Source organism: Channa argus, chromosome 17 (assembly GCF_033026475.1).
Source record: "Channa argus isolate prfri chromosome 17, Channa argus male v1.0, whole genome shotgun sequence".
Classification (NCBI taxonomy): Eukaryota; Metazoa; Chordata; class Actinopteri; order Anabantiformes; family Channidae; genus Channa; species Channa argus.
In genome coordinates this window covers 19592012-19616656 of record NC_090213.1, presented here as the reverse complement: position 1 = coordinate 19616656, position 24645 = coordinate 19592012, and the positions used below count along the sequence as shown (strand labels likewise).

General features: G+C 39.1%; 2 protein-coding genes across 2 annotated transcripts in view; both read left to right on the top strand.

Annotated features, from left to right (window-relative positions):
* Positions 1–7456, top strand: part of LOC137103085 (5-hydroxytryptamine receptor 1E) — a 36758-nt gene extending 29302 nt beyond the window's left edge. The window contains exon 3 of the mRNA XM_067483112.1: positions 5413–7456. Coding sequence (XP_067339213.1) covers positions 5492–6628 — 1137 coding nt within the window. The 5' untranslated portion in view covers positions 5413–5491 and the 3' untranslated portion in view covers positions 6629–7456. The remainder of the gene's footprint in view (positions 1–5412) is intronic.
* Positions 7457–8801: 1345 nt separating this feature from the next.
* Positions 8802–24338, top strand: znf292b (zinc finger protein 292b). Its single transcript, XM_067481819.1, has 8 exons — positions 8802–8986; positions 12136–12290; positions 12456–12534; positions 13040–13175; positions 13594–13796; positions 14187–14323; positions 15432–15573; positions 17152–24338. Exons 1-8 carry the CDS (start codon positions 8822–8824, stop codon positions 23968–23970), a joined length of 7836 nt encoding a protein of 2611 aa, XP_067337920.1. The 5' UTR covers positions 8802–8821; the 3' UTR covers positions 23971–24338.
* The last annotated feature ends 307 nt before the right edge of the window (positions 24339–24645 follow it).

The following is a 24645-nucleotide window of genomic DNA, read 5'->3' as shown; positions in this document are numbered from 1 at the left end:
CCCTGAAAACTAAACGACATTCTTCCTTTTTCAACTTCCACCACTTCGTCCTCTGCTCTGCCTTAGTCCTCCTTATCTTCCTCACCACCAGCATCATTTTGCACACCACCATCCTGTGTTGTCTGGCTACACTCTCCCCTACCAATGCTTTACAGTCACTGATCTCTTTCAGATTACAACGTCTACATAAGATGTAGTCTACCTGAGTGCTTCTCCCTCCGCTCTTGTACGTCACCCTATGTTCCTGCCTCTTCTGAAAGAAAGTGTTTACTACAGCCATTTCCATTCTCTTTGCAAAGTCAACCACCATCTGACCTTCTGCGTTCCTGTCCTGAACACCAAACCTGCCCATAACAGTCTCATCACCTCTGTTCCCTTCACCTACATGCCCATTGAAATCTGCACCAATGACAACTCTCTCACCTCTGGGGATGCTCTGCATCACTTCATCTAACTCACTCCAGAATTTCTCCTTCTCTTCTAACTCACATCCTACCTGTGGGGCATAACCACTCACAACATTGAACATCACCCCTTCAACTTCCAGCTTCAGGCTCATCAACCTGTCTGATACTCTTTTCACCTCTAGAATGTTCCTCACAAACTCCTCTTTCAGGATAACTCCTACTCCATTTCTCTTCCTATCTGACCCATGGTAAAACAACTTGAACCCTGCTCCTAAGCTTCTAGCCTTGCTACCTTTCCACCTGGTCTCCTGGACACACAGTATGTCCACCTTCCTTCTCTGCATCATGTCGATCAACTCCCTAGCCTTCCCTGTCATAGTACCAACATTCAAAGTCCCTACTGTCAGTCCTACATTCTTAGCTTTCCTCTTCTCTCTCTGCCTACGAACACACCTTCCTCCTCTTCTTCTTCGTCTTCGACCAACAGTAGTCCAATTTCCACCGGTACCCTGTAGGTCAACAGCACCGGTGGCGGTCGTTGTTAACCCGGGCCCCGACCGATCCGGTATGGAAGCCTTTGTCACGATTCGCATGTTTGATTTGGCATGTGTTTTACGTCGGATGCCCTTCCTGCCACAACCCTCTGCATTTATCCAGACTTGGGACTGGCACAAGAAGACACTGGCTTGTGCCCCCTTGCGGTTGCATTGCCAAATTTTCTTTTAAATTTAAATATTTTAAAATATTTTATAGCTGACAATTTTTGACAATTTATATTAATGACAGACCGTGAAATTAGATTATTTTTTTATTCACTTGACAGCCCTAATATAAATGTGTGCGTAGATCATTTGTAGTAGTATTGTTGGAAAATTAAGAATATTGAATGAAACCTGTTATGATCAAGGCACATTTGTCACATTGTCATTCAACATTTGCAATATGCCTCAAGAAACTAAAGGAAATGTCAAAAAGAGTTAGTCAGTAGCCAATATATTTCACACATTTGATGATTTACTTTTATACACTATTACTGTCATTTAAAGGGTGACTTTACCAATTTTCAACTTATTTTCTATGGCTTCTGAACTCATTAGGAGTTCAGATGATGTTATCTGGAAGAGCTCTGGAAAAGCAGGTTGACCATGATTAACAACCCCATAGTGTGAGCAAAAAGTTGACATAATTTGACCTGAATGTTTCTCCAAGTGACGTCATTTGGAGGAATATTTCAGCAAGAAGTAGAGAGATATTTTAATGTAGGGGAATTAGACGGAAATTTAAGTGCATTCAGTTACATGTACTTCCAAAACTAGAACCAAAAGAATCACGTTCAAAATCGGTGAAGGCGTCCTTTAATGGATTTGTCAATTCACCTTTATTTGAAGTATGTTGTAAATAAAGTTATTTTAAAAAGAGTCAACAGTAAACTCTATCTTTTTTTTAATGAAGAAATGAGAACACTGTGATGAAAACTACCATTCTTGTTTCGGGGCATGTGCTGATTTCCGAGTGATGGTATGTTTTGACCAAATTATAATGAAAAATATGCAACTTGTATGGCAGCCGTATGGCTCAACATTAACTGGCATGAGTGTCAAACAAGCTGTAAAACTTTTTTGCAATGTATATTGTATGAATTAGCCAGTGTGTTTATTATCTCTGACTTACCGCCTTTATTCTTTGTTCTTTCCTGAATCAGTTTTTTTTTTAAATTAAATTCAGGGTCCCAGTGTACAATTAATCACCTAAAATACCAAAGGTCCTGCTTCCAAACATTTAACATTTGATGACAAAGGGCTATTTAGGAATAAGTTCAAAATTCCTGTAAATTGTTCAATAATTTTAATTAGGACATTAATTAAATAATTATATAATATTTACAATCCTCCATTGTTATGGATGTTATTGTGAACAATGCAAAAGCTTTTTATATTAGTATACAATGTGCCCTATGTTAATTCAAAGATGCCTTTGTATTGTGTCTCCGCCATTTGGCTGCATTCCCACATGTGTTTGATATTGATTCTGCAGATTATTGATCAATTGACCTCGGTTTTATTATACTTCGCCTACTACGTCAAATCCTATACAAACTCCGAGTGTAAGAGCAATATGAAATGACCATTGAATGTATTTTTTTGTGACTCCTAAACCACTGGAGAGGTGGTCCAGTGGAGGCGAGCAGCTAAAAGATAACTGATTTGGTGTATGTATGCAACTATGCTCTTGTTATGTGGCAAACCAACATCAGCCAATAATCCAGTTTATTCCACAGATGCTGGAATAAAGATGTGCAGGACAGTGTAGTTACTGGTCAGCAATGTGGGACAACCATTTCTTTATAAGGGCATGTTGAAAAAGAAAACGGACAAACAAATAGTCCAAAATTATTAAATTATTATTTTTTTTTTTAAGTCAACTCAAAGTCCAGCAGGTTTTCTAGGAGGGAAATTGAGTTTGTTGTGAGTTTTAGTATGCATTCACTGTGAATTTGTGGGCATCCTTACTCCATATCCATCCTTGTGAATTTAGCCAATATGCATGTACTGCTTGATGGTTATTTTTGAATTACAAAAGAACGTGGCCTACTATTACTGGTTCATGTTTTCTTGCATGTTTCTTTCTTTCATTAAGAAACTCACCTGTAGAGCATGCAAATGATTTAGCCTCTAGTGCTCCTGGCAAACTGGCGTTCATACTATGTTTGACAGTCTGTTTTTTTGCCTCAGTCCCCCAGTAGTGGATATATGATAACTGATGTCTCCACTCTAGATACAAAACACAATGAACTGAATATAATTAAAACTAACTTTATAAGTATGTATAATTTCTCAAATAAATTCATTTTTATGGTATTCATCTGCACAGCCAGGCAGATGAAACACAGCACTCTTTCCTTGGACTGGGTTTTTTTTTTTGCATTTGACACAATTTTGTCCTCAGTTGATATATATAATAAAGCTGTACTGTAGCAACTGAAAAACGACCTCAAATCTCTTTTCTCATTTTAAAACTTGTAATTACAAAACTCTGATCCAATAATTGTTCCTTACACTACATGTATTCAGCACTGTGCACATGCAGGGATGCTTTTAGGTGCTTAAAAACAGTTTTTTATATAGTAGCATACCAAACTAAGTAGAGGTCAGTCCATCTACGTATATGTCTCCAGTCTTACCTTGTATAGACAAATGGAAACTGTTGACAGTTTTCCTTGTAGCATTTTTTAAAAATATACTGAATAGTTATCCTTTAAATAGCTGATGACTAGTAGGAGAAAACGTGTACATTTACCAAACTACTACTTAAGAAAATCCTGTCTTGACCCAGGTGTTTTAGCCAATTACAGACCAACATCTAATCCCCCCTTTATTTCTAAAATCCTTGAAAAAGTAGTTGCAAAGCAATTATGGGACTCACCTGTACAGAATGTTTGTTGTTTGAAGATTTTCAGTCAGGATTTAGAGTTCATCATGGTACAGAAACAGCAGCGGTAAAAGTCACCAACGATCTTCTCATGTCCTCAGATAATGGGCTTTAATGGGTTTTATTTTATTACATTTTAAAACAGGCACTGGAACATGACATTGGGATTAAAGGAACTGCACTAGGTTGGTTTAAATCTTATTTATCAGATAGATTTCAGTTTGTTCATATTAATGATGACTTCTCCATGCACACAAAGGTTAGCTGCATCTCTGATGGAATGGGGGTGAATAAGTGCTTATGACATGGGCAGCTTACACATCTGGAAAGGCATCATGAACGCTGAAAAGTACACAGAGGTTTTAGAGCAACATATGCTCCCATCTAGACAATGTCTCTGTCAGGGAAGGCCTTGCATATTTTATATAAGACAATGCTAAACCACATACTGCATCCATCACAACAGCATGTCTTCAAAGGAGAAGAGTCTGGGTGATGAACTGGTCTGCCGGCAGTCCAGAGCTTTCATCAATAGAAAACATTTGGCGCATCGTAAAACAAAAAATCCAGCAACAAAGGCCCAGGCCTGTTGAGCAGCTAGAATCCTCCATCAGAAAAGAATGGGACAACATTCCTCTCCTAAAACTGCAGCAAGTTACAGGTCTCAAGTTAAGAGGGGATACTACACAATGGTCAACGTCACCCTGTTCCAACTTTTTTGATATGGTTTAAAAATGAGCAAATATTTTCCATGACATGGCAAAATGTTTCAGTTTCAACATCTGATATGTTGTTTATGTTCTATTTTGAATAAAATATGGGTTGATGAGATTTGCAAATCTTGCATTGTTTTATTTACTTTTTGCAAATTGTCGCAACTATCTTTGAATTGGGGTTGTAAAACTGAAAGTAGTAGGGTGAAGTAGGGGTCATCAGTCCAGTTGTTGGAGAATAAGTGAGGCTGTTTATACCAAGTTGGTTTGTGTATGCACCTATGTATTAAGCATCTGTATAGTGAATATACTGTATATACACTAGCCAATACAAACCTTTTCATTTAGAAAACTCAAACTAACAACCCCAAGTTCCAACAAAACAAACCAGTTATTTGAAATAAAGAACGTATCAAACCTATAATAACACTGCTGATTAAAGCAAGTAAAGCATGTTTCCGTGTTCATACAGGCACCTGAAAGTTGCCTGTATGAAAAACTAAACCTTGTCCTTGTCCTTTAATTCAAGTCTGTGTTGTACTGTTTGCATTATGTAGATAAAGATTAAAAGAAAAGAAATCAAAGCAAATGAACATGAGCAGCACACTCCTGCTTTTGACTGCACTCAGTAGTAGTTCAGTAATCTTTGTTGTGTCAAAACTGTTTGTCCTGCCTTAATCACATGTGTGCATCTTTTATCTCTTCATTACACTTGGCTCCCACTCTGTTTACTTTTACTAAAAATAGTATCTTTTCTATTTACATTTTTTAATAGTGGGTCCTTGTTCAGCATCACCTTACTTAATAGTACGATGTGTTTGTTGCTGTTTCTAATGTAAAATTTGCCTGTTCTGTTGTTGCAGACTTACCTTTGACCCTTGAGCGAGTGCCCACTTCCTTGTGAGTGAATCCACGAAGGGAGCTGCCGACCTGCTTCCGGTGATGGATTTGGAGAAACACCCAGGGGGTAGCACCACAGAACCCAATATCACAAACTGCACTGGCCCACCTGCAAGCAGCCTCGCTGCAGTCGAGTTTACAGACGGAATGGCGTTGGTTGTGGTTGTACTCGGCCTCCTCACCCTCCTCACTGCTCTCATCAATGGGGCTGTCATCATTGCCATCTGCACCACCAAGAAGCTCCACCTGCCTGCCAACTACCTCATCTGTTCTCTGGCTGTCACAGACTTTCTGGTGGCTCTCCTCGTGATGCCCATCAGTACCCTCTATATTACTATGGAGACATGGTTGCTGGGGCAGGTCGTGTGTGAACTGTGGTTAAGCGTGGACATGACCTGCTGCACCTGCTCCATCCTGCACCTGTGCGTTATAGCCCTGGACCGGTACTGGGCCATCACCAAAGCTATCGAATATGCTCGCAAGAGGTCGGCCCGCCGCGCCGCGAGCATGGTGGTCATAGTCTGGGTCATCTCGGTTTTTATATCTATGCCTCCGTTATTTTGGAGGCAAAGGTCGACCAGTGACAGACTCGACCAGTGCATCATAGAGCATGACCACCTGGGATACACCATATACTCTACACTGGGGGCATTTTACATCCCTATGGTCATCATTCTTATCTTATACTATAGGATTTACAACGCTGCAAAGAGTCTTTACCAGAAGCGTGGCTCCTCGCGGCACCTCAGCAGCCGCAGCATGGGCAGTCAGAACTCTGTAGACCATTGTCGTGTCTCCCACACATTTTGTGTGTCAGACTTGTCCAACTCAGACCCCACACTGGCTAGTGATAAACTCAATGTCACCGTCCGTATCCCATCCTTTGAAACTGACATGGATGGGCAGGATGAGAAGAGCCAGATATGTACTTCACGTGAGAGGAAAGCGGCAAGAATCCTCGGCCTCATCCTTGGGGCTTTCATAATCTGCTGGCTGCCTTTCTTTATGAAAGAGCTCCTGGTGGGTCTGCAAGTGTTACAGCCTTCTCCGCTTATCTCGGACTTCCTGACTTGGCTGGGATATATAAATTCTCTCATCAATCCCCTTTTGTACACCAGCTTTAATGATGATTTCAAGCTGGCTTTCAAAAAGCTGCTCAAGAGAAAAGAGCATGCATAGGTCTGAGTGATACACCTTTACCTGCATGCAGTCTGCTGGCAGTGTGGAGTGTGGCGTTATGCTTAAAAGTGTATCCCCTGATTTTCTGAATAAAATAATTCTTTGTAACTATTAATTGTTTATTGCATATATTTAATTTATACCATTATAAACAAGAGAATTCAGTTTTCATTCAACGTTTAAAGCTACACTAAAGAATGTTGTTGGTGCAACTGGTAAAACGTGAATATTGTTTCAGTTTGGACAAATAGCGGTCAAGGTGACGGCTTGGGGACTGGGTTATTATGGTTTATTATACTTCCTGGAAGTAAGCCATGATTATGTTGATTTAAATCTAAAATATCAACCAAAGAAGCTGCTTTTTCAAACGGCTTCTAGCTTACTTTGATCAGCCACAACATTATACATAATACCACCTGGCGGTTTGCGTAACTGACGAGATTCAGCAATGATCACACCTGGCTGTGTAGCTGTGTTGCTGTGTACCGCTCAGAGTGCCAATGCTAGATTAGCTGTATATCCAATGTGACTAGTAAATAAGGGCAAGAACTAGCTTTATTACACTATTAGATTATAGATCAATATTAACTCTGGTTTTAATGCATTTTATGCATCTTCATTCAAGAAATTGTTTTTTAAAAGAATTAAATTGTTGAATTATTAAATAGTTGAATTTCACAATGATAAAATGATTGCTCATGTATTGAACTAATTAAACATGACCTGACACGTACAGCTACGTTAGAAAACTTTTTTTATTACTTTGTATTATTATTTTTTGTGTTGTATTTTGCTTGAATACTTTTTTATGTTCAAGTAAATAATGACACATCCACTAATATATTATATATATTCATATCATATAATATATTTTCATATAATATAGTCACTATACTCCCATTTGGATTTTTATACACAGTAACAAAGTAGATATAAAACAAGCCAAAATAAAGTAGTTTTGTGAAAAGATAAGGTTAATGAGCTCTATCTTGTCCTTGGTTTTTGCATTTGTTCTGGCTATCACTTCAAAAACTAGAGGCCTGATATGAACAATAAGCTTTAATAAAATGCTGTATTTTAGCTCCAGTTACTCTGTTTTTGCTGGTCTGATATTGCATCAGCACATCTGTTACCACTGAGAAGAGAGACGGCATCAATTACTGAAATATGATATACTATGCATCAAAACTGAAAGCGTTCACCTACGATACAACTTTTACTGTTTAACACAAACCAGCATTTCAGCCACTGGCAATTTTACCAAAATGAAGCTAAAAACACCTCTATTTAATGGAATTGTTATGATAAAATGCTGGATGTGTAACAGGCAACTGCTTGTAAACAAATTTACCACAGGAGCATTAAAAGGGGATAAAATCATTGATCATTTGTTCTGCTTTGTTAGCTGCCCCTAAGTGATCAAAAAGAAACGTAATGTTGCTGAAAGGAGAGTATAAATGAACATGTAGGAAACCAGCTAAATTAAATCAAAACACAACACAAATTAGAAGAGAAAATACACACAATTAATAACAATACAAAATATTTTAATTGTGTGTAAAGGCTAAGAAAAAGACATCAAAATCATCAAGTGTTGTGTACCTTACTAGATGACTGTTTTTATACAACACAAAGATCAGTATGAGATATAGAAGTCAACCCAGAAAAGTAATTTTTCTTGTCGGTTATAGGTGAATGCAAATACTTCCAGTATAACATCTGAGAAACTTTTATTACAACAGTCGTCTTATTCTTCTGTATAAAGCACTTAATTGAGGTTGTTCAAATACCTGATCAAATTGCAATGATTACAGCCTGTTACCTGGTTGTTGTTGAACAAACACAGTGAACTATCTTATTCTCATGTGACTTCGTGCAGTTACGACAGCATAACTATCACTACGTAAACACAGTACAACTTCGAAAAATACTAAAGCTGTAAAAATATTACGTTTGAGTTTTAAATATTTTTAGGTTTTGTTTGTTGTGCAAATTTGTCATATTTTTCCTTTGTCTAGCTTTGCTTTATCTCTCAGCTATTTTTTACGATCATTGGTTATGTCTCTCCGTGTTCCATGTTTTGTGTCAATCTTGATTCAATAAAGTTGTATTCAAAACCACGTAAACATCAGCCCCCCTCCCGCTGCTTACGTACATACGCAATAGAGGTACGCGCTGGAGCTTGGTGTGAAGATGGCGGACGAGGAGGCCGAGCAGGACATTAGTCCTGAGAACGGTAGCAGTGGAACCATTGGGGAACTAAGACACCGGTTGCGAGAACTGCAGAAAATCGTAGAGAGACAAAGCGACGACTCTCCAAGCCAGTTCTCCTCTGAGTATTGCCAAGAGTTTTGCATGGTGAGTTGTCTTACTTCATATATTTAGCCTTCATGCTAGTATTATGAACAGTACGCATTTGCTTCTGGATAATCCAGGTAAATGTTTGATTAAAGCTGAACTGTGGTTGCGTATGTTGTGTATTTGTCATTCGTGTTTTTTACACTAACATTTGCATGATTAAATTATGTGAAATGGTTAATTTCTAAGTTTAATCGGTGAAGTACTAAGCACAAGTAGAACTGAAACTGACTGTTGACATGGCTAGCTCGGCTAGCTAGCTTTCACTGTTAGCACCCGATAGCTTTGTGTGCAGAAGGTAATGTTAGGTTAGTTAACCCCTGTGTTATTGGGTTTAAAACCCTTGGGATAGTTCTTCAGTGTAGACTGATAACAACCACCCAATGGCTGCATGCGACTGCGGAGTATGTAACGTTGGGACAGTTGCCGGTTCCATCTGCAGTTAGCTTTTAGCTTTGTATGTTTGGTTTCGTGCGCGTGCACGTAAGACTGGGTTCCCCAGATTGAGGTGGAAAAGAAGCCCCAAGGGTAGCAAAGGGAGCTTGACTTGTTTTAAAATAGATATTTTTAAGTCTGTCCTTGCCTCAAAGTTGGCTGCTTAGGTTACAACAATGTAGCATTTCAAACAAAATGCAGTATAGCTGCTTGGACTTACGAGTTTTTCCGCGATGGATGTGTACGTGCGGAATGGAACGCACGCTTTGGGGGAAGATGCTTACTGATCTGCACCATAGCTGCTAACAATGCAACGTAAATTTCAGTCATTCATCCTTGAGTCCTGTATGTTGCAGTGATTTCCACAGTCTCGTAGCTAAATAGCTGCTTGTATGACGTTTAAGCATGTGAGATTACAGAGAGGGCGGATCTGCACCAAGCAGCTCGACTCCATTGTAGGGATTTCTTGGTTATTGTATTTGGATGAAGGAAATATGCCTCTTATGTCCAGAAAGAGAACACAAAGTGATACAGGGGTATGATATCCAATTTAATAATGAATGAATGAAGCCATTCTCAAAAGTCATGCGTCAGTAATAATGAGGAGGGCTTAAGATGTATTATTGACAGAGAGTCACAAATATTCACAAATCCTATTATTGATCAAAACCATCCTTTACTGCTGGACAACTTAATTAGTGCATTGTCTGGAAATGTTTAGCGTTTCCTCCAGTTTTAAAGTGCTGTGACTTTACAACTTTAAATTATGAGAGTTAATGTTTTTTGTTTGTTAGTTGTTTTTTTTTTAACCTTGACTGGGGAAATTCTTTAGTTTAAACTAACATTGAGGATTTTTTTTTTAGCTTAATATATGTATACAAACAGGATTAATTTGTACTTTATTAACCAAATAAAGGACATTGGTTCTATCACTCAACATTTTGATGTAAAAGGTTTTGAAATTTGTTTTAGATATACTTTTTGATTGGTCTTCAGCTCAGCTTTAGATGATGTATAATAAATAATTTCATGCAAGTAGTCAATATATTGAGATTCTTAAACTGACCTGACAACCTTCAAGGTTTATCAGGTCCAATACATTTCAACCGGCACTGTTTCATCCATAGAGAAGAAACCATAGTTTTGACTGTTGTCATGCTGTGGTTTTCACGTCAACAAAACAAACCCAAAATTGAGAAAGGAAAACTTCACACATTATAATTCCCAATATCCATATGAAAGACCCTCAAATCAAATCAGACAATTTCTGTTTTTTTTTTTTTTTTGTGGTTGTGTGTCACATTTATTACCATTAAATGAAGGCTAGGCCACTTTGGTTATGTTTATTTTTCCTCAAATGGAAGACATGATACAAATCACTTCTATATCTATTTATCCATCTATCTAAAATCTATTTATGCATAATATATGGAAGTGAAAAAATATGTAGTAAACCACTAGTTTTTTTTTGTTTTGTTGCTGCTGCCAAGGACTCGAATAGTATTCTCTGAAAGCCAAGAAAATAATCAATTTCTTGAAATGTTGGCATAAACAGTAACAGCATTATATTGTTATCACTTTTTTTAATTAATTGTTAAAATGTGGTGAATATTCTCTTAAGTTTTGCCAAAATAAACCAGTTAGCAGGGTCTTATTCCAGCTGTCACTTCCAGACCCCTAAAGCTACAATATACAACTTGAACTGGCACTGGCATGATACATTTATTGACCAGTTAATCTTCAGTGCTTTACAATAAAAACTAAGAATAAAATCCCAAATTATTAAAATAGACACAATGGATTATAACCGCATTTACAACAAATCAATTTTACTTAAAAAAAATAAAGTGTGTTACGTAGTTATCAATAAACTTGGTTGTTGTTTGGGCAGGTCCTAATTCACAGTAGCTTTTAATTTTCTTTGACCCTGTTAAGAATCATTAGTTGTAGTTATCCATTGTGTAGGCTGTTGGTGCACACTGACATTTTCTTTTGTGTCAATGGTAAATTTCCTGATTCTGAAGTCACTGTCTTTGCTCCATAGCAATAGCAATACAACTTAGTAACTCAAGTGGTAGACAGATGGGTATAAAGAAGTTACTTAAGATCACCCAATTTGAATTGACCAACTCTGTCATTTAATGGTTGATGATTGTGATAGTTAAAACAATGGAGATTTTTTTGTTTGTTTGTTTGTTTGGGGTGGTTTTTCAAAGCATTACATCAAAGTCATTTTTCTTACCAATTCTCTAATGTATTTTTTTTTTGTCTCATGGACGACCTCTTCCTTTAGTGTTTGCTGTATCAAGGCGTCAGAGGTTTTTTTACTTACCTCTGATGATCTAGTGGATCACACTAGTACCTTTTTACGTCCATTAGATCAGTGTGTGGTTCTGAATCAGGACCCTCTGTATTCAGTAGAGCATCATGTGCAGGCCTGTATCAGCAAAAATAAAACAGATCAGACACCATCCTCCTTTATCTTCGATTTGCTGCTGCATTTCTTAACCTTCGCTCTCTGTTTCCCTCTCCCCTTCTTATTGAAATATTAGTCGATGATTGTTTTAATTTAAGAATATAATAATCTAAGTTAATTACTTGAGGTACTTTCTAAGATGACTGTCATTTGGCATAGATGAGTGTGACTTATTGTGTTAAATAGAGCGCATCTTCAAATTGGTGTTTAGTAATTGACTGTTTTCCACTCTCTGTAGACCCTGCTGGAGTATGCAGGCCGTTGCAAGATAGAGGAAGATCCTCTGCCTCTCGTGGAAGTGTACATAGTCGCCATGCTAAGTTATGCACAGGCCTCTCCATACCTCTCCCTGCAGTGTGAAAATGTTCCTCTTGTGGTTGAGAGGCTCTCACTGTAAGTGCCATTAAAAATGCGATTTAACGGCAGATTTATTGTTTACCCTTATAGTTAATGATTATTGACACCTAGTAATAAAAGCTAAATCACTTTTTTCTTTTTAAGATTTCTAAGTAAATAAAGATCAGTTTTATCTCTATGTTGTTTCCTTTAATTCTGCAGGAATTTTGTGGAGCTTTTGCTCTCACTGAAAGACGATGTTCCAGATGGATTATGGAAAGAATTTAAGTCATCTGTACAGGTGAGGATATACATTCTCGTTTTAACAACAACTGTTGGTCAAAAGAAGCTTTTGTCAGCTGCATTCTTTTTTTTTATTTTTATTTTTTTTTTTATAAATAAGATGAGATGCAGGCTTCATTAGTGCATACTAATAAATGGTACCCAATGGTAGGACATTAAGGCGTTAGGAATGGTTAACCTCACACAGAATATATTTATGTCATAAGATACTGTGTTAACCTGGTCAAATAAAATATTATTGTCCTGTCACAATTGCCCAAGAACAGTGACTACAGTGACCCTGAAACTATTGATCTTAGCAAGATAGCTAACGTTACCGTAAATAATTTGCTGTTGTTACCTGTTAGCTGATAAATTTGATTTTGCTGTTTTTTGCAACTGAGATACAGCATCAAGGGCTGTAAAGAGTGTTTGGTTGGAAGTCAGGTGACTGTAAATGATGGATGCTCCCAGAAATCACATACAATTTGAAAACAAGTAATGGCATTTCTTTTTGTATACAGTTTGCTCACAGTAAACTGCAGGAGAATGGACTCAATCAGCTAGCCCCACTCTCTGCTTTGGGTCAAAATGATGGTGTTTGGACCAACAGGGTCCTGCAAGGCCTTCTGTCAAACGAAACTCTACAGTCAGAACAAGGTGAGTTCCTGTGCAAGTTTTACAATTTCCTAGAAAGGACTGTTTGAGAAATGTTCAGATATTATTCAGATTTAGATGAGTACAGCATATGTGTATTTGTTCTGTATGGTTAACAAGTGTGATATTTAATATTTAGTTTATTCAGTTTATTAGTGTATATGAAACGGGAGCTGCATTTGCTTTCTGTCTTTATGTATAGTGACTTTAGAAAGTGTTTACTGTACTTTCGTAAAAATATTCTTAAACGTATTAAAATCAAAAGGTGAAGTATTCAGACCCTTTGATATGGTTCTGGGTACTGTGGTCAAGTGCCTCCTGATATTGAGCTGATGTTATTTCCTGCACTTGTTTACAATTTCTGAAGTGATTTTTTTTTTGAAGACATATTTTTACTGTCTATGTTGTAATTGGTTTGCAGTAGAGGAGTTTCTTGTGCAGGAGGGGCCGGTCCTGTTGGAGATGAGGGTGAAGCAGCTGATAAAGGAGAAGCAGCTAGGGAAGGCTGCTCAAGTGGCGAAGACATGCTGCGAGGGCAATGCCTTTCAAGGGACGGGAGCTTTCAAACAGATGTACCTCGTGTGCCTCTGTGCTACCTCAGAACAGGATCAGGTCATGGATGAGGTGAGCAATATGTACAGTTGAATAGATTGCAAAACATTGTTGGTGTGTGAGGTGGTGGTAGATGTGTCATAAAACAGCTGTCCAGTTGGAGCAGACCAACTACATAACAATATTTAACTCAACCTCTGATGTTTTGATTCATGAGAGGCCAGATGCTGCTTGCTGCTAGCTACACTACATTTCTCTGTGCTATGTCCGATGTAGCTTTAATATGTTTTTTTTCTCATCCACAAGATGGCAGACTAGACCCAAACCCTGTTTAGACTGTTAGCATTAGAAACATTTGTGCTGTCACTTAGTTCTTTTGAATTATTAGATGATCATTCTTTAAGAGAACATGTAGTTTCCAATGAAAGTTACATACTATTTACATGGCATCTATCTGTGCAGCTTTCAAAAGAGGACTGCCGTGATGCATTGGAGATGATATGCAACCTGGAGTCAGATGGAGATGAAACGGCAGCTTTCAACTTATGCACAGCCTTTCTGACCCGACAGCTTATCCAAGGGGACATGTACTGTGCTTGGTAAGATGAGTTTTATTCATAGCTCACACAGTTTCACATGGACACTCATATCCTGCAGCTGTTGTCTGCCCCCTGTGTATTACCCCCTTGTTAGTCATGTACAAGTAAGCAGAGAGAAGATTAAGGGTTCAAGCATTACATTTGCTTTTCAAATATTTTCTTTTACTGTCATTAGAATATCCCAAGATGTCACTGCGAATGAAGCAAGCTACTATTAGGCTTAAAACAAACAGCCAAAGTACCCAAATTCAAAATCCCTTATGTGCCCTTTACATGGGGCCATACATGCATGCACAACGCTTTCGTGGGGTAAATAAAAGGGATGTGTGATGGAGCAATTAAAATGCAGTGGTTTAAATGAATTATTGAGGTTTTAATTTCTTCCATAGTAGCATACTTCAACTTGTTGTCGTTTTAACATTTCGACTCGTGTGCAACCAGTTAAGGTTCCCGGGTCTACACTTTTGGCACATTATAAAGGATTACTTTGGTCATTTTCTAAATAAGTTGTATTTTCCACAGTCCCCATACAGCTAGTTAAGCCAACATTGAATCTTCTCTAGTCACTTTTAATTAGTCTACAGCCTGGATTGGCTCATTTCTTAATGTCTTAAACTTCTGCTGTTGTCCTAACTATTCAACATATTGTCCAGACAAAGCACTCCACTGGATGACATATTAGTTCTTAAACCAGTTACCTGTTTATTTTATTTTTTTTTTATATTTCTTTTTAACAAATGTAGCACCATATGCTCCAATTTGGCACTTCCTTTTATTTCATCTGATGAACTGCACATGTCTGACATTTGTACAGTTATTTGCAGCTTTGTGTGTGGCATGAAAAACTTCATACTGTCCAAGTTTAGTTCAGGACTGTATTTGTACATTGTGTCTAAATCAACTGGCAGAGCACACAATGAATCACTTGCATTAAATTTCCGTTAAATTATGACCCCTCTGTGTAATATGACTAATACAGCTCTTCTGTAATGTGTTCAAGTCTTTGCAAATTTTTAACAAATGGTTAAATAAAATATAAATATGTTGTGGGGAGTATGACTAATTGATAATGACCAGACAATACATGGGCTATGTATTATTCAAACAGGGAGCTTACTCTGTTCTGGAGCAAGCTGCTGAAGCGATTGGAGCCATCAGATCAGACCTTTCTCACCAGATGTTGCCAGATGTCCTTATTTTCCAAAACGGCATACCACCTCCTCTTCCTTATCAAGGTCATCCAATCGGAGGTCAGTACAATGTCAATTTGTGATATTATCGAAGTACACGCCATCTTAATAACAAAAGTTGTCATCCCCATTAACTGTTTGTGGAATTAAACCCCCCCACATTGTTTGCCATTTACGATGTGGCGATGTTTGCCCACATTCAAAGCAATGTTTTTAGTACTGACTGAATACTGAGTACACATAAGGTTCAAAGGTTGTTTTGTGTGCATAGGCCCAGGATTAGCTTTCATGCATGTGATTAACAGTTAATTTACATATAAGATGTGACCTAGTTTTAAAGGAAAAAAAATTAAATATTCAAGTGTGTCATTCATGAATTATTCAAAATTGTCTAAATGCGTTTAGTTATTTTTAGTTAATTAAAAGTTAAATAATTTAGTAGAAACAGTGAAAGGCATAATAAGCATCCATCTATTTTCACTTTCATGATGCTACAAGTGCGTAATATTAAAACACCAATTGGAAACACTGCTGTGAGTAACTTAAGAGAATTTAGACATTCTTTTCACTTTTTTCTCAGGCCAGGCAACAAGACATGCTACAAAATGCCAATTTTACTAGGATCCTTAATGCCCAGACAAGTGGCCTCTGTGTGCTCTGAAAATGTATCAAACTGTAGATCAAATGGCCTAGTTTTTTTTAAATGAAGACATCTAACATGAGTGGAGGTTTCAGCAAATCTGCAGTACTAATGTCTATGACCGTGGGAAATCTAGGCCATAGACATAGGTCTTCCTTAACATATTTCTGGTGCATTTGTCTGTTAAAAAAATTTTTCTTTGCTCAAGATTGTGCATAAAATCAGAATTGAATTTTTCGTAATATTTTCCTGCTTACGTTTATATTATTCCATTGTAAAACTTCAGTTTTTATTTTGAGGTATCCACTCAGTTAGAGTTTACATTTCTGAAATTAAATGGATCAGCTCAAAAAAAAAAATACAGGCTCTAATGCCTGTTTTGGCCGCTGAAAATGTTTTCAGCAAAAGGTTACTCCAAAGCTTTCTTAGGTAGGTCTGTGGTCTACATTTTTCAAGATCATGGTAATGGTAAGCATGTACAGTATTTAAAAAATATATATAAGGGTAAAAAAGATTGAGCAAATTTTAACCACTTTATGTGTTGACATGTTAACCCATCGTGATAAATCAGCATTTATTAGTTAATAAAAATTTTGTAAAAACCAAATGGGACGGTGACTGATCAATGTAGATATCAGTAGGAGAATGAAATTGGCAGCTGCTGCCCTCTACAAAATCATCTTTGGTCTTGGATACCAATTTTTATTCTGGGTGCATTACAAAACTATAAAGTGGGATTGCATTTTTTTTTTTGGTGAATAGATAATTTTAAAATGCCATACTGAAATTAATAATTCAGTGCTACTTAAACATATTTGTTTAGATTTGAAAAATTAATAGCGGCCAAATCTAACCAATACAGCGTTGTTGCTGGTTGTTTTGCCTGATAGGATAATCTTGGATGATTTAGTTTAAAGTGTTAGGCACGTATGTTATATAGAGCATTTTTTTTCAAATGTTAAGCTGCTTTATATTATTCGGTTTCCTCTCTTTTATAGATTGACTGTGTTGGACTGCCAATTTGCATCGAAATGTGCATAAGTGCTCTGCGGATGGACTCGGATGATCGAAATGCCAAGGCCACTGTGTGTAAAACCATTTCCTGTTTGCTTCCTAATGACCTGGAAGTCAAGCGAGCCTGTCAGCTTACTGAGTTCCTCCTGGATCCCACTGTGGATTCATACTATGCTGTGGAGGGTATTTACAATCAACCGGATCAAAAACTAGAGGAGGAGAATATGCCTGTTATCAACTCACTACGTTGCGAACTCTTGCTGGTACTTAAAACCCAGTGGCCTTTTGACCCGGAGTTCTGGGACTGGAAAACACTTAAACGTCACTGTCTAGCACTAATGGGTGAAGAAGCTTCAATAGTGTCATCGATTGACTCGCTGAATGATAAAGAGATCCCAGAAGAAGAGGAGGACTTCTCCAATAAGACGTTACTTATGAATTTCCCTGATCATTTAATCAGTGGCACCTACGAACTAAAAGATGTCAAAGACAGGAAACAGAAAAACAGAGAAATGAAGAAACTGCGAGAAAAGGGTTTCATTTCTGCCAGATTCAGAAACTGGCAGGCTTACATGCAGTATTGTGTGCTGTGCGACAAAGAGTTTCTTGGCCACAGGATTGTCCGCCATGCACAGACTCATCTAAGTGGAGGAGAATATAGCTGCCCCATATGTACTCAAACGTTTACCTCAAAAGACACGTTGATTCCTCATGTAACATCACACGTAAAACAGTCGTGCAAAGAAAGGCTGACTGCAATCAAAACCAACAAGATATTGGCCAATCCTAAAAGAGCCGCCCCAGTTATAGCAGAATTACAGGCCAAGACAGAAAATGAGCTATGTGGAAAAGGTGATTTGCCATGGCAAAATGGGAGTTTGGTTCATAATGCTCAGGCTAAAGTGGAAAAGCCTAACACCAAGCATAATGAGGAAAATATATGCCCTGTCGGAAAATGCAGAAGGAGCTTTAAATTTTTCAAAAACCTTATTGCACATGTTAAAGCTCATGGGGAAAATGAAGAAGCGAAGATTTTCCTAGAGATGCAGAGCAAAAAGGTTGTTTGCCAGTACTGCCGTCGCCACTTTGTTAATGTCACCCATCTCAATGATCATTTACAGGTTCACTGTGGTGTGAAGCCTTACATTTGTATCCAGTTAAACTGCAAGGCAAGTTTTCTGTCCAACACTGAGCTCCTTGTACACAGGAAAACACATTCTGTTTTTAGGGCTAGATGCATGTTTCCAAATTGTGGAAAGATTTTTAATGAGGCTTTCAAATTGTATGACCATGAGGCACAGCATTACAAGACTTTCACCTGTAAAGAAGTGGACTGTGGAAAGGTATTCCATTCACAGCAGCAGCTTGATTTGCACCAGGAGAAGCATGCTGCTCAAGAGGACAGCCCGTCTTCTGAAAAGACTTTACAAAATACCCAGTCTGCCCCTTCACTCATTGAACAAATGCTTTCCAATCCAATGCCCCCTAAACAGGAAAACTGGAACACTGAAAGTGCTGCTGATCACGATCACGTAAGACTGCAAGTGTCCATTGAGAGTTTGCTGAAATCCTCACCTGTAGAAACATTAGGGCATTGTGGAGTCAAACATGTGCCACCAAATACGCCTTTATCAACCACTGAGACACACTGTTTAAATAATTCTGTAATTCAGCCTGTGAATTCCCACCTGTTTGGTCCTAATGGACAAAAAGGGACTTCTGCTGGTCATTCTTTTGACCATACAAGACCACCTCAACAGAATCAACCAGTACCTCCATTTGAACCTAATTTAGGTGACATGCCACTTAGCTGTAGTAAAGTTGCCTTACAAGGCCAGCCACAAATGTTCCCCAGTAATGTCAATACTGGACCGATGCATTACAACCCTGACTGCAACTTACTACTCCCAGGACAGCAACAGCCAGTGTGTAGTAGCACCTTGGTAACAATATCACCACACACAAACTCCATAGAGCCAGCAATGTCACAACCACTTCCTCCAACGGTGAACCCTCAGCCGCTTTCTAGCAACAGACCAGTGTCTCCTTCTCCCACAGGTCCCCCTCCAGGACAGAGAATGCGGTTTCACTGTGCATTTGAAACGTGTACAAGGCACTACAGCTCCTACAGAAGTGTTGCCAAGCACATGAAAACAATTCACCCAGAGTTCTACGAGCAATGGAAAGTTGCTCGAACTAAAATAAAGATAACCTACGCTCCAGCACCAAGCACATCATCTGTCAGACATCTGAGTTCACTTGCCTCACTTCAGAATCAGCATGGAGCACCAGTTCTTGAAGTTCAGAGGCAGAATGTTATCCAGTCATCTCCTTATACTAACATAGATACAGGCTTAAACTATAGTAGCCTACATTCCCACTCTTCACCTGCCCACAACCATAATGCCTCACTCCGGATGGAAAATGTTTTAAATCCCATTGTTCTCTCTCAGTTAAGAAATGATGCAAATCCAGTTATTGCACAGTCCCAAATTTCAGGTAGACAAAATTGGCAGGCAGCCCCTGGAAGTGAACATATTCAAAACTGTGGCTCGTCCAAAGTCTATCCGACTAATATAAAGATGATGGCACCTGTCAATTCTAGCAGTGCTGCTCTGCAACACGTTGTCCCATCTTGCTCCAATACAGAGTCAACAATGAACAGACTAGCGGAGTCTGTACAGTCACCGCTTATGGAAGATGGGTCCCAGTCAGTTTTCCCCTCATACATGGAAGCAGCGAAGATTGTGGCACATGATCAAAAAGACCTTCGTCCTCCATATGCGTATCAGCGGCAGGGCAGTTTAGTCTCGGGCTCCATCGAACCAGAAAAAACAAAGGCAATGGAAAGTCACGCACCGTCAAAATGTGCCTCTCTAGACGGTGAAAGTAATAACAAAACAAATGAAAATGACAAGGTCGTCGCCAAAAACAACCCCGAAATTCAAAAGCAAGCCAGGAAAAACAAAAGAACCAAATGGCCAGCTATTTTTAGAGACGGTAAATTTTTTTGTTGCAGATGTTTTAGACAGTTTAAAAGTCCCAAATCCATCGGTGGCCATTTGTCAAAGCGTGCAATCTGCAAACCATACGAAGAGTCAGAACTGAACACAGATTTGCCCACATCATTTCTTGACCTCCTCCATTCAGGGCAAACCCTTAACTCCGCTCAGTCAGAGGTATCCTATAACACTGCAGCTGTATATCCGGAAAAGCCCCTCCAGTCAGTAACAAGTGCTTCATCAGTTACAAAAGATTACCCCACGCTCAACTATCGTCAAGATAATTTGCAAGCATATAGTAATGGTGAGTCAAATGGTGATATACTTAAGCAAATCATGGCTGAATCTAATATGTCTGATCTTTTTGTGCACACACCTCCTCCCCAGCCATTGTTTCAAAACCCCTGTATGACTTATGGAGCTGGTGATGGTGAGCGGTTGCCAGGGAGCTCAGTCATACAGCATACAGAAAACCTGCAGGTGAGGAGAGGGGAGGGGCGAGGGGACAACTCGTATAGTATGGCCCTTTATCCTCAGCCAAGCGTAGATACGTTGGCTGGAAGTCAGTATTCCGACCCACTTCTTGCTCAGATACTTGCAGAAAGCCCTTCCACTGCTGTTCCTGGCAGTGTTCCGACAAACCCTGAGACTACTAAGGAAATTTACAGTGAAAGGTATCATTGTGAGACACCAGATACTGTTTGTACTCCAGTAAATCGTACAGAGTTACCTGATAGTCAGCTTGGTCCAGCAGCAAGTGGCAAGCAAGCTGATATACTAAGGAAGACTACTGAGCAAGATATTAAAAAGAGACTGCGGGAGCAGATTTTGGCTGGTGACTTTCAACGTAGAAACAGTTTGTGTCTTTCAGGCAACACTGAACCTAATGCCAGTTCAATGAGCTTCATGTCTTATGGCCAAATGTCCAGTCCTTCCAATAATTCTGGACTTCGTCAGGTGTCTTGTGATGCCAAAAGTGACTCAGCTTGTCAACGACAAGGCATTCAAGAAAACTCTGTAATTGTCCCAGGAACTTCCAGTGAAATTGAACGACTACTGAACACTCGGAGCTTTACTTGTTTCAGAGAGTCCTCCACCCCGCTGCAAGAGGTGCTGAGTCCAACAGGCTTTGCAGTGACTGATACAGATCCTGAACCCTCTCAGTTATCTGCCAGCCAGCAGCAGTGGATGACAGAAATCCAAAGTGCTTTTGAAAGACTTGACTTGGTCAGAGAAATATCTGAACAGACATCAACCTATGTGAAGCAAAATGCTAGTAGTACAAATATTCAGAAAGGATCTGCAAAGGTCAAACCCCATCGCTTAATGTCGTCTCCGCTTGTCAAGCCTTATTCTTGTGAGAACAAGACATGTACATTTAGTACCTTGTCAGGTGAAGCACTTTGGAAGCATCTTTCCAAAACTCACAACTACACAATTGACATGGTCAATGTGGTTAAAAAAAGGTATGGCCAGTATGCCCCCTTCAAGTGTCAAAAGTGTATTAAAACATTCACCAGAAATTCAAATCTTCGCACTCACTACCAGTCAGCTCACAAACTATCAGCAGAAGAAATTGCAGATCTAGATATGAAGCGAAGACAGGCCAAAGCTGCTGCATCTGCTGTCATTCAAAGTGTGCATGATAGTACCAACCAGGGTCCTGCAGCTCAAACCACAGGGACCACTCATCCATCAATAGAGAACAAAACGTGTCCGTATTCCCTTCAACACCCACTAAAACCCGAGTACCCACCACAGGCATTTGTACCACCTGCTAACAATGAAATAACTAATACGAAATTTCAAGATGACAGTGCCCCCACAGTCATTCGTTCCTTGAAAACTGCAGCAATGCACAACGAAGCAATGATGCTACCAATACAGCCTCAGACCTCCCCATCAGACTTACAGTCTGTAAGAGCAAGGATGACAGCAGAACAGGGGTCTCATGGGCAACAAATCAATCCCCCCAAGCTGCCCAATCAATGCATAAGTGGTCCGCAAGTTTTGGCGCATGTGGCTAAAGTTTCACCTTCTCTCAGCCAGGCTCGGTCTGCCCCTCCTCCAGTTAATGGGTCTTTTTCTCTTAACAAACAGTTTGTTATGAAGAGGCAGTCAATAGTTAAGCCAAGCATAGATCTTACCAAGAAGGCCAAAGCGAAGAAGTCCTACTCAGGTGATGCTATGAGTCCGTACAGACCATATCGCTGTGTTCATCAAGGCTGTTTGGCGGCCTTCACCATCCAGCCTAATCTGATCCTCCATTACAGGGCCATTCACCAGTCTGCTTTGTCATCGTTGGAAGTAAATAAGGAGCAAGACGAAAGTGAGAGGCTGGATGAAATAAGGGAACATGAGGAGGAGGAGCCAGAGGCAGACATTCCCCAGATTTTTGAATTTAGATGCCAGGTGCAAGACTGCTCTCGAATTTTCCAAGATGTTCCAAACCTTTTGCAACACTATCTTCAGCTGCACGAATTCGGTCTCAAAAAGGTTTGCGGTCTCTTGTCTGGCATCAGGCTTGGCAAGTTTGCTTGTGGCCACCAAGGATGCACGGCATTTTTCACTACTCTCAGGAAGTATATTGGACACGTTAAAGAACAGCATAAAGATATAAAGCTGGTCAAATCTGAACAAATAAATGGCACATTCATGTGTGAGATCGAAGGATGTGACCGTTCATATGCCACAAAATCAAACTTGCTCAGACATGTCATGAAAAAGCACCATGACCTGTACCAATGTAACCTAAAGAATCAACAAGTAAAAGATGGTGGGGTGAAACAAAACGCAAAGACCTTGCATTACCAAATTACTAAGACAAGCAATGGAAAGGAGAACATTGAGAGCAATAAAAAGATCCTACAGAAGGGAATTGACACAAAGACAGTTGCCAAGTCAAAAAATAACCACTGGACAAAATATGGAAAACCATCTTTGAAATCAAAAGTGGAGGCATCTGCAATGTGCACAAAGAAATTTCCTCTACAATACCCCTGTATGATTAAAGGCTGTGAGTCAGTGATGAAATCCGAACGCAGCATATTAAAGCATTATATGGGGCACGGACTGTCGGAGAAATACTTGGAACTCCAAAGGAGCCACTTCATATTCTGCAAAAAGTTACCGAGACAGAAGTGCCGGTCCATCAGGAGTGACGATTCCAAATCGGACAACACATCTGACCTGTCAGACAATGAGCTGATGGCTGACCCTGGTCTGGAAGGAGGAGAATACGAATTTTCCAAGCCTGTACTACGCCGAAGGTCTCCTGGAAGAATCCCTGCTGTTTTGTTGGATAGCAAATTATCAAATGATGAAAGTTCTGACGGCTCTGTAGTGCTCAAACGCAAAAGAGGACGTCCACGAAAACTGATAGAAAACCTAGTGAAACGCAAGAAAATTCCACGCACGACCAAAGTGGATGTGGTTTACAGCAGGGATGATGAATCGGACTCTTCTTGCCCTGCTCTACTGCCCGAGGACATGGCGGAGAAAAGTGCTACACTGGCCTCCTTTAAACCAATGGGGTTTGAAATGTCCTTCCTAAAATTCCTGGAACAGTCCAATAAACCTGAATATGGCTTCACGAGGAACGCTGATATGCCAGAAACATGTAGAAAAACACTGCTTCTGAACACCAGAGAGACTTGTGTCCGGTTCAGCAACCGGCAGAATATGAAATCGCTCAGTAAGGTTAAAATAATAATAGATGGGACCTTTTCAGGTTTAACTAATTCGATGTTGAAACAGCTGCAGGACATGCAGCCCACAGTGGTATTGGAAAAAAAAGAGTAACGACTTTTTTTTTTGTTTTCTTTTAAAGCAGACTTTAAGGAGTTAAATGAGTAAAATCTGCTGCAGACTGGTGCCCTACATCAAAGTTTTTACACTTCCAGTTATTACAAATTGTACAGTTTGTCTCTTTTATACAAATGTGTATAGCATGTTTTTATTTGTGAAAAAGTTAACTGAAAACTTGACATCAGGGTTTGGTGTCTTAATTATCCCTGTGGGACATAGAGTCTAAGTGGATTTGAAATGGGTTGTGTTGTTGTGTTTAGTTTGTGATTTAAAGATGTTGATTATTGTGTGTTGTGTAAATAGTTTGAAATCACCTGCTGCCCCCAGCAGTCCTACTATTAAAAAAAGAGTTTTTTTCTACACCCAGTTTGACTTATTTTTCATTTTTTGTGCCGTTTCGTTCACACTAAGTTCAAAAATTGTGTTTATGGAGCAAACATTGCAGTTTCTGTACGAACATCGAAGGGAAAATGATTTTTCAGACTGCAATGTACCTTTTGAACAAACAAACAAAAAAAGGAGATGTGCTTAAGATTATGCTCCTGTTAATTTTCCTTTTAAAGGAACAGTGCAAGAATTTGTTTTGTGGCTGCCTTACTGTAGTTTAAGGGTAGAAAAGTACATTATCAGCACCTGTACGGCTCATGAATCAGCACAAGTTTGTGATGC